Source organism: Aplidium turbinatum, chromosome 5, assembly GCF_918807975.1.
Source record: "Aplidium turbinatum chromosome 5, kaAplTurb1.1, whole genome shotgun sequence".
Lineage (NCBI taxonomy): Eukaryota > Metazoa > Chordata > Ascidiacea > Aplousobranchia > Polyclinidae > Aplidium > Aplidium turbinatum.
This window is the reverse complement of record NC_137476.1, coordinates 30,333,937-30,344,477: the sequence shown is the minus strand read 5'-3', so window position 1 is coordinate 30,344,477 and position 10,541 is coordinate 30,333,937. Positions and strand designations below refer to the sequence as shown.

General features: G+C 36.2%; 1 protein-coding gene across 1 annotated transcript; it reads right to left on the bottom strand.

Moving 5' to 3' along the window:
* Nucleotides 1–1,308: 1,308 nt before the first annotated feature.
* On the bottom strand, nucleotides 1,309–9,067 carry LOC145771325 (matrilin-1-like). The gene is made up of 7 exons (XM_082583072.1): nucleotides 8,966–9,067; nucleotides 7,872–8,063; nucleotides 5,535–5,717; nucleotides 4,859–4,970; nucleotides 4,243–4,394; nucleotides 3,217–3,380; nucleotides 1,309–2,031 (listed from the first exon to the last, which is right to left on the bottom strand). The coding sequence occupies exons 4-7, from the start codon at nucleotides 4,948–4,950 to the stop codon at nucleotides 1,861–1,863; spliced, it is 579 nt and encodes a 192-aa protein (XP_082439198.1). The 5' UTR covers nucleotides 4,951–4,970; nucleotides 5,535–5,717; nucleotides 7,872–8,063; nucleotides 8,966–9,067; the 3' UTR covers nucleotides 1,309–1,860.
* Nucleotides 9,068–10,541: the final 1,474 nt, after the last annotated feature.

The window sequence follows — 10,541 nt, the reverse complement described above, 5'->3', positions numbered from 1 at the left end:
AGCCTTTAAAGTCTCTGCAAATTGCTGTGCAGTGCTGGATTAATGCTATTGTAGACGTAGAGGTGGTTTTTCGCGCCGTAGGCGCGAACAATTTTTTTTGCAGGGGGGCCCCCCGATCTAAAAGTGCCCCGGGCCCCCCATCAGCTAAATCCGGCCCTGCTGCTATGGTTGGCAATTGGCATAAGTCTAGCCTAGGCCTATTGTTTTTCTTTATGATGGTCATAAATAAATAAAAATTTGAACCGAGAAAATTTTCCACTGAAGTGTTGTTGAACCTGTTGTGTGTGAATTATTTGATCCACTAGCTAGCCTATAGCCTAAGGCTAAAGCAGAGATGTACGTCTAGGCCTATGCCGCAAATTCTACGCTGTAGACTTGCGGCGTAGACTTTTTGTTCGCGCTAACGCTTACGGCCTCATTTTTTTTGGATAGTTGTTGTTTGAGGCTACGCCGTAAAGTTTTTGCGTTTTTTTAGCGCATATAGCGTCAACGCATATTTTTTAATGTCTTTTTTTTGCTATAACACGCCAATACCTTCCAGCGCTGCAGTTGAAAGAATGTTTTCAATGGGCAAAGACATATTGAAACCAAAACGTAGCAAAAGTCAGATGAACACTTTCAGATGCTTGTGCTTCTTCGTGGAAATTCAAAATGAAACTTGTTTGTTTCGAGTGGTTTAGGCTATACCGTGTGAATGTTTGGCACCTAGCAAACAAAATTAGTTTACGCTCAAGCCATGTTTACGCTAGTTTATGCGCTGACGCCGCCAACTTTTTTTACAAGTTATGTTGACGCATTCGGCGTATGGTTTTTCGAACGTTTACGCTGACGGCGTCAATATTTTTTGTATGCGCGTACATCACTGGCCTAAAGTAGCCTAGGTTATAGCCCGTTAATGAAAAGCAGTCCTTAAAATGCGTTGTTCAAGCATACACCACGTGCGTCGGACTACAGAAATATATGTGTTTTTTTCATTAAACGCGATTTGAATTAAAATTTAAACGAAGAAAAGATTTAGAAATTATTCTGTCAACAAAGCAAATCAAGTGTAGGCCATGACAAACAAATTTTTTTAGTTTTACTCCCATGAATTTGTGGCGTAACCTATCTGGCTACAACTGATTGTCAAACAAATATCAATGAAATAAATATGATATCTCTTTGTAACTTAATGAAACATGTTAAAACCGCTAAAATTGCTTTGTTTTGTTTGTCTATGGTTCAAGAAAGCAAACTCTCTACCAAAACTTTATCAATCAAACACTGAAGCATATATCTACCATCACCTCCGTGGCAAAAAGTCTATGACGGTGAAGAATTAAAACAAGAGGTTTTTGCCATAAGCATAACAGCCACCTGGAAGATTATTATCTTTACTGCTATCATTCCTCTTAATTGGCCTATCATCAAATCGACAAGACGTCCAGTCGTTCATGTTTCTTTTTTTCGACCATTAAAAGCAAAAAAGCAATAGACTAGGCACTTTCCATACCAGTCCCGGTTTCCATAACATAGCAGGAGTCTGGAATAACGTAGGCTACTAAGAGCGACAAATGCTAACCTTAAAGCATGCTCGCGAGAAATATGGATTTACAGAATAGGCTACAAGAATTTTGGCACGATCGCAACACCTTAACAATATTGAAAAATTAAAGCAAATAAAAAAAAAAAAAATAGGTGCTATAGGCCTAAAACACAAGATAGACAATTGAAATGTTGGTCAACCGTGGTGCGTTATCAAGAGTGTTGATTGTCAACGTAGGGGACAAGGGCACGTGAGGTTCATTCTTATAAATAGGCTACAGTATGTTGCATTTTGCACAAGTCTTCGTGAAACGTGTCACCCATAGGGATAGGCTCCTACGAACAACCAGGAATACACAAAGTTTTTACCAAATCGTGAAACAAATTAATGTTTAAATCATCGAATCCTGATGCTGCTATCACCAAGTTTTGTTGTTCGCTCACAATTCCAGCCAATTGCTTCAAGTTCAAGCGCCCTCGTCTTGGTACAACACCAACAGCTAAAACCTGCGAACAAAATATCCTATATAGGTAATTGCAATGCATGGTGTAGGACTGTAGGCTACTGTAGGCCTATAGATCTTACGATAAACCAGTAATCTAGCGCAGGGGTGGGCAAACTTTTTATCTTGAGGGCTGCATTCAGAATCTGAATTTGTTCGAGGGCCGCAGTGTAGTATAATTAAGGTTATAAGCCAAAACATCAAATCTAAAATAGTCAAAACACAAGCTTTTATTTTTTTAAAGTGACGATAGAAACGGAGATTTTATATACGGTACATGTATTACATAAAAGATATAAAAAATGTTTGTCTCAATTATTTATTTGAATACAACCCACATCATGATAACATTTTGCCAGACGCACTTTGAGCGAATTAAACAGAATACATCTGTGAGCGAATTAACATAATCAGAAAAACCAAAACGAAAAAGAAAGTCTCATGATGCGACAGGCCGAAGTCAAAAACTTCAATTGTGACGTAATCATCTGTTTAGCAATGGCTGCTTTGACACTAATAACAGCCATCCATTCATGCAAGATCACAATGTGGCTGGGGAAACAAACTACTACAATGCGACAAAAGACTATAATTTATCTTTATCAAGATGAAATATACAAAGAAAAAGTTTAATTAGGTCATTGGAGTAATTAAAATTTTCAAGCAATTTTAGGATTATTTTATTATATATTTGCTTCAGGCTTTCGCGGGCCGCACAGAAAGTTGTCACGGGCCGCATGCGGCCCGCGAGCCGTATTTTGCCTACCTCTGGTCTAGCGGATCTTAACAGATGTTTGGAAGATCTGTAGGCTAGGCTTCGGCTTGTTTTTCAAACAGGCAAAGTATTGACTTTAAAGATATAAAGTCAACTTCAGATGTCTAGGGTTGTAATTCGGCCTACATCCCATTCCCATAAAGAGTACATTAACTAACTTATTATGACTTTGTCTTTTTGCAACATAGCCTAGCGCCCGAGCCCACGAGAAAGTGAGGTTAATTGAAAAACCACCGCGTATTCTTTGGATACCTTACGGTGAGTTTTCTTACAAAATTTCTTGATTTAGAGTCTAAAAATCTCATTTGTTCCGGGCCCAAAATATCGCACCAACGGCCCTGGTGACAGCTAGCCTCACTAATCCCTATCGTAGGCTAGTTAGCGTTGATTTCAGGCCAAATATGAATTGCTCACATTGACTCCATCAGCATGCAAGCCGTTTGAAGCCGTTTCTACGCCATCGGCAGATGACCCATCTGTGATAACTAATAAGTAATCAGGTACATCAGGTCTGTTTCCATTTCTTCGACTGAATTGAACGAATCGAGCATGCCGTAAGCCTCTGCCAGTGTAAGTTCCTGTATGAGTAGAAACAATAGGCTACTTGTATGATAGTTAACCCTCACGGCAATGTATAGATTGGTTGATTGATTGACCGTTAGATGATTGATTAGCTAGCCGAATTACTATAGCTGATTGAATAATAAATTCTGTAAAACAACGATATGCCGTACAAATAGAACAAATTTATGTAAAGTCAAGAAAAATCATTAGCTCTATCTGACGGCTTGGTATGTTTTTTCTTTCTTAATTTTTTTTTTTTAAATAAGCTAGCGATTAGAATATGCGGAAAACACAGACTAAAAAGTCTACAGGCACAGCATATATTTTACTTTAATTATATCCATTATAGCTTTATAATTTGAAAACAACTGGCCTCGTTTGAGATCCTAATGTCTCATTTCGACTCAAAATATAAACATAAAAAAGACACATCATGTTGTATATTTTATCTGCTAACAATCGAGAGTAAGCTATTATTCTGTGCCCATCAAGATGTTTAGCTTACGCCTGGCACGAGCTGCAAGCAATAACTTAAAATTTTGAATAAAATAAATTCAGAGCATTGTAAGCAATTTTACAATGAACTCTATATACGTACATAAGCAAAATATTTAGAAAGGTTACATCAAGAAAATTTCTTATCCAGACATTGGTAGTTTTTTCATGCACACAAAGGCTATCTTGAAAATATGTTCATACCTCATTAATATTTTGTGCAAATGTATCCAAATTAAAGCACTTTTAAAAATCAACTTTTCAATTGCGATTTGTAGCCTACAATGAGAAGAAATACAACTTAGAGGACCAAGGAAGCTTGTTCCTTATGAACCTGTTTGCCAAACCGTGGTTGTACAAGTTCCTTCTATTATAGCTTACCTGTTCCATCGTATGGGATTTCATCAAAAGCTTGAAGAAGATGTTCTCTGTTATTAGGGAAGTCACTTAAAAGGATCTCACTTCTTTCGTCAATCACACTGTTGTATCGGAAAATTCCAATTCCAGCTCCTTTTCGGCCAATTTCAAATGTGCTGAAGACAAGAAGCATTTTATGTAATAGGCCTACCTTTAAAAAGCATAATAACTATAAAGTTAATGCATATTAAGACTACCTTAATTTTGGTCTATATCTTTATGATAATCTAAACACTAAATCTAGTTGTTGTTGCCAGCAAGGGTGAGAGAGTTCCTGTTTTAGTTTTAGGACCTTCAGTTTGGTCTCAAGTAGCCTACATTACTGTACATTTCATTCAACCTAAATTGGTAATTTCTGATGAGCCAGCCAAAAGCAGTTTAAAGCAAGAACAAACAGACAAAATAGCTGCGGTGAGGGGCGTCATGTAGTCCGTTTCACCGGTTAATCCTGGCGGCGGATAAATTATTCTACAAACAGGCTATTGTTGGTTATCAACCATTGATATCCTCCACAGATGGAATTAAACAAGTGATTAGCGGCAGATTTACAGTTTACAATAGTAGGCTACTGTAAACAAACCGTATTAATTCTTTAACAAAACTTTTGATTGTTGTCCAGTTTTCGTCTCCAATTGAAGAAGAAGAGTCAATCATGATCACAAGATCAACCATTGTAAACGGAGGACACACTCCTTGAAAAACAAAACTGATTTTTCAATAACTTTACCTTACAATAATGGCAAGCATGTGTTTTGTTCTAAAGCTACTTTAGCACTTTTTTTAACAATTTTTTTTTAAATTACAGGCAAGACACAACAATACAACAGGGTTGAGCATTATAACATTATATTTTACATATTTACTAATAGTTTTAACAGTTAAACGTTTTCGGCTTAAGCCCTCATCAGCAATCTGAAAATATTTATAAAAGTGCAATAAAGTTCAAATTCTTGAAGGTAGCTAACTGACTATAAGCATCAAGAAATACGCAGCGATTGAAAGCAATAGTGTGAAAAACAGACAGACAGACTGAAAAGAAATTACATTGGGAAAAAGCAACTACGTAACTACAAAAGAATCTGCTCCACCGGATGCGTGATAGTGTAAATGCTGAGGAGAATGGACAAGCCTCCTGCAAATAATTGTTTGTTTAACTTTGGGTTGTAGCATTTGATTAACAGCGCTTCCTGAGCGCTGTTAACTAGTCTCGATAGAAATTAAACTGCTGACAAACGTGCGTACAGACTCATTCATACTTGCACAACAAGGTTTAGGAAAGCTCCAAGTAGAATCGCTTTGGCAAATGTTGCTTGAATCAATCGATGAAAGTTTATAATCTGTGGCTGCACACTCGAAAGAACAAACAGAATTAATTTTATTGCTGTTTGTACACTTGATTTGTCCATTGGGCAGAGTCCCTTGGTCGTTGCAGGTTATTTCTAGAAAGTACGCATTGAATTAATATAAAAACTATAGCCTATTAATTTGAAAACATTTAATAAATAAAAAAAATTCTTAAATTAAAATTTTTCTTTAAGTTCAGTGCTAAAATATTTTAAGATTATTTAGTGTAGGTTATAAAAAATTTCAAACTTAGAGCACTTCCCAGCCAACAATGGCAACTGGGGCCCACCTGTGTACCAAACGGGCATATATAGGGCCCAGTTATATTTGTGCGCGGGCTCAAGTTTCCACCCAACTGGGCAGCCCAGTTTAAAGATGGTTACATAAAAACGTTTACAAGCAGTGTCGAGCTGATTTCCTTTCTAATTTAGAGAACAGACGCATGTGATGTGCCGCTGAACCTCACGCCGAAAAGATTTAAGTTCAGAGTTAATAAAAGCACTTTTTCTTTGTAGAGGAGAGGGTGAAAGCAGAAAACGCGTAAAATACCTATGTTGGCATTACAACAAATGATGGATTAATTTAAGTTACTAATATTCTGAACTAATGTGGGAAATTCAACTCAGCCTAAATTTTGTAAAATGTTGTTGTGCGAATGGGCTGCCCAGACTGAACTCACATGAGATCTTTCATTAGCCCTTGCAATAATTATTAGCAGTTTAAAAAAACATCGACAAAGTTGTTTTTTTGCAGCCAATAAAAATATTTTATGAACCATAGACAAATAATACTTTTTCTTTGTAAAAACATTTTTTTAATATTGGGCAACACATCTACCACTCATGTTTGGATAATTTTATAACTGGGCTACACAGATTTAACCCACATTAGTGCTACAACTTCCTGCTTGAAATTAAAAGATTGGGCTCGTTTTGTAGCAATTAATTACGCAAACATAAAAAATTGGACTTGTGTTATTGGACTTGCACATTTATACAGACATAACTCAGCAACAACACTACATTTAACATTATAAAAACAAAAAACAAAAAGCGAACGTTTTCGGCTGTTGGCAAGGAATCTAAACGTTTTGCCACAAGTTTGTCCAGATTTATTGCCTTGAAGTTTAACGTTAAGATTTTTCCCGTTTATAAAACATTTAAAGCTGGAGAGTGGGAGAGCATTTGAATTTAGCTAATTTTAATAAAAACAGTGCAATTAAAGACCATATTAGAAACTGCCAATCGTGCTCTAACAATAAACAGTCATTGCAGTCTTTCAAAATTGTTCGTAAGTGTTTGTCCGAGTTCGACACCAAGATTCACGAGGCATTGATCATCAAATCTTTAAACCCAGGGCTCAACAGGCAATTATTTGCTTGCGGAGCTTCTTACCTTTTAGCAGTTTTTGATTGAATTATCACGTCTTGTGTTTCTCGCATTTACTTTGTTTTGTGCCACTATCTCTTGTGCTTCTGTCTTTCTTGCGTAATCTGCCTGAGTCCTTGTCTGAACAATCAATTAATTTTACCTCTGAAATACTTGACCCGTTGTGCTGTGTAATTTTCAGTTATCATTTTGTGTGAGCGAGGCAGTTTCTCAAATGTTTAGATTTGACCATATTTTTGCTGTGATACTATATGATTCTTTAGCATTTCTTTTAAAAATGTATTTTCTTATAAGCTTGAAAAGGGCTATATGACTAGCCGAAAACGTTCGCTTTTTGTTTTTTGTTTTTATAATGTTAAATGTAGTGTGTTGCTGAGTTATGTCTGTTTATGGTTTAAAAGAGTTACCTCTCTACCCAAATTGTATTGCACATTTATGACCCATAAATAAACCACATGAAATGCCCACAAGCTCAAATGCCCACTTGAATATTCACTGGGCTCCAGTTGGGTTTGCTGGCTGGATTGTTGCATAAATAAAGCATTTAATGCAGCGTAGTCTCTACGTACCGTAAGAAATAAATATGTTATTTTTTTAATTAATACAGCCTTATCAGTTCCTAGTCTTGACTCTTAGTAGGCTACAGTACTCTTAGTACTTAGTAGGCCTACTCTTACTCCCTAGTCTTTAAAGTGTAAATAAAAAGGCTCTTTAGAGTTGAAAGCTAAGAAAATCAACAGATTTTCGCCATCAAATTAATTTATACTTTTTTAGCGTTTGCTACACTAAATTATCTACCAACAACACAGCCTAGCAATCAGAAACAATTGCAAAAGGTTTCTGTCATTGATAATGCAATACCTTGGCATGTTGGAAATTTTTTATTCCAATTTGTCCTTCCTCTTTTATTTGTTGTGCAAAGGGAGCGCGAATTTTCAATCAATTTGTAATTCAAATTACATGAAAAGATACATTCGGAATTAAAGAATCTATCGTCAGTGCAAGAGTAGTTGCCATTTTCAACTTCTGTAGGTAAATTGCCGCATTGGCTTCCTGTTGCAAAAAGCAATTTGTTTCTCTTTAGCACGGATCAAGACAAGACTTTATAGTAAAATAAGAATATAAGCAATATTAGTCTACTTTGCTATTTTGTAGCATTTCAGACAAGTCATGCACTTGAACATTTTGATGTTCAGAGATTTTCTTCTGTTCTATGACATGACAAAAAGGCAGGTTAGAGCGTATTTTCGTTTAATTCTGCTATATCGGGACCCATATAATTATGGGGCTCACCCCCAACTTCGGTCACGCTACCTATACGTTTAGTCACAAAAGGTTGACATGTTTTCAATTTTATTTTTCTTGGATTTTTTACGCAAATTTCATTGTCATGGTAAGATAAGACTCAGGGGTCCGCAAATAGTGGGTCGCGACCTAAATTTGTGTCGCGAGACCATCCATTGTGGGTCGCAAAACAGTTTAAACTTACTATCAGCATAACTTGTTTGGCAAAATAAATACAATCATATACTCTGTGATGTGACAAGTTTCATACAATTTTGTAGCGTGCAAGAAAAATTATACTTTCAATGGTAGTAGCCTTGACCCCGCTTACTAAGCCCACGGTTAATAGGTCCACCCGCTTATTACGCCCAATTTGGTCCATTCCGGAATTACTGAAATTATAGGAGTGGCAGAATATCGTTCCTCGCTTAATAAGCTCAAAATTGTCAGGTCTAGATGTGGGCTTAATGCGCGGAGATGACCGTATTGAAATTGATATTAAATTGCAAAGTATTTTGAGCAAAGTTATATGCTTCCAAAACGTTTGGGTCGCAACGAATTAAAAATATTGTTTTTTGGGTCGCGCCAACAAGTATTTGCGGATCCCTGAGATACGTAAATACACAAAATAACGAAAATTAGCTGGATATAAGCCATATAACTTTACTTACGTTTACATTGTGGAACGTTTTCTGACCAAACACCAGAGTCATGGGTATGCAGACAAACTAAAAATCTTTTTCCCACCACTTCATAACCCTCAACGCAGCTAAATCTGAAAAAAAAAGGTGATGTAGAAAAAAATATAGCCTACCAATTCGATTTTGCTCTTTTAACTATAAGATAGCCTCAGTCAGTGCCTATAGTGTCCTTCAGATGTTAATTTGGTATGTTTTAGCCACTTTTGCTCACTTTACAAAAACTTATAAGTCAAAAGTATTGGAACATTTGAATAGTTTTCTATCGGAAGTCACGTGCAAAATACAGATGCAATATCTAAACAAACACCGTTTGAAAAAAAAACCTACGAAAACAAGATTATGTCTGCATTTCTGTTTAGTAATTTCTATGCAAAACCATAGCTAAACGATCCTGCTGCTAAAGAAAAGCAATTAATTCACTAGAAACAGCAGGTAAAAAGAAATATTAGCAAAAGTTAAATATACGCGTTACATCAGCATTGTTTTTGTATATAAAAGTTTAAAAACCATGGCAGTGGAGCTTTTCTTCCTTTGCTTCGCCTAGATTTTATGCTGATGCTTGAAAATATTATCAAGTAATTTTCCTATTGAGTTAAAAAAATTTAACATAAGGTTTGTCTTAGTCCACGCTTACGTGCAGACACTGTCTTCAGAGTTGCCATAAGTGCAAGATACATTTCCATTGATAGGAGGTGAAAGTGTCGAACAAGATACACGAACACAGGCTGGGGACGTCCCACTCCACTTCCCTTTACGATCTGCAATGCAGAATTCTTTTAGTGTGCGTATAATTCTGCAAAACGTTTCTAGAAAAATACGTCATTTATAACATCATACAAAAGTAAATTTTTAGAATTGTAACCGAAATACTTATTTTTGGCACCCGTCTCAATACTATAGGTTACTTTAGTTCTGGGGCGTAGCAGCTGGGGGCAATCACCTTCCTACAACTTCATTTTGCCCTCCCCCTATAAAAAATCACTATTAAAAAGTTTTAAAACCATCACAATTCATGTTGGATGACGATTTCCTTCAACAGTTTTTTTTACAACCCACAATGCTCTAGTTACATAGGCTACTTTATTCATTAAAAAGCCATTGGCTTTGCATTCTGTAGGCCTACATATCTACTCATTGCAGGCAAAATAAAATACCAGTGAAATCTATCTACAAGTTATTGGTCTTAATTGCGACAACAAAAAAAATGCAGTGAAGTTTGCAAGTAGATTAGCCTATATATCTTCCTTCAGGTGCGTTTCGTACATTTTATTAAAGTTGTTTACAAAGTTATGCAAACCTTTCTAATTTATAAAAAAAATTTATTGCTTTTCTTTTTTGAAAAATCAATTTAGCTGTTGATGCAATGTCGTTTATGTTGTAAAATAAATAAAGTGCAGTGTGCAAAATCCAGTAGCCTACAACATTTTATTTATATTTACCACATTCTATAACGTCTTGGCCGGTTAAGACATGGAAGTCATCGCATGCGTATTTGCACACGCTTCCCACTTTAACTCCATCTGAGCAGTTCACACTTCCGTGTCTT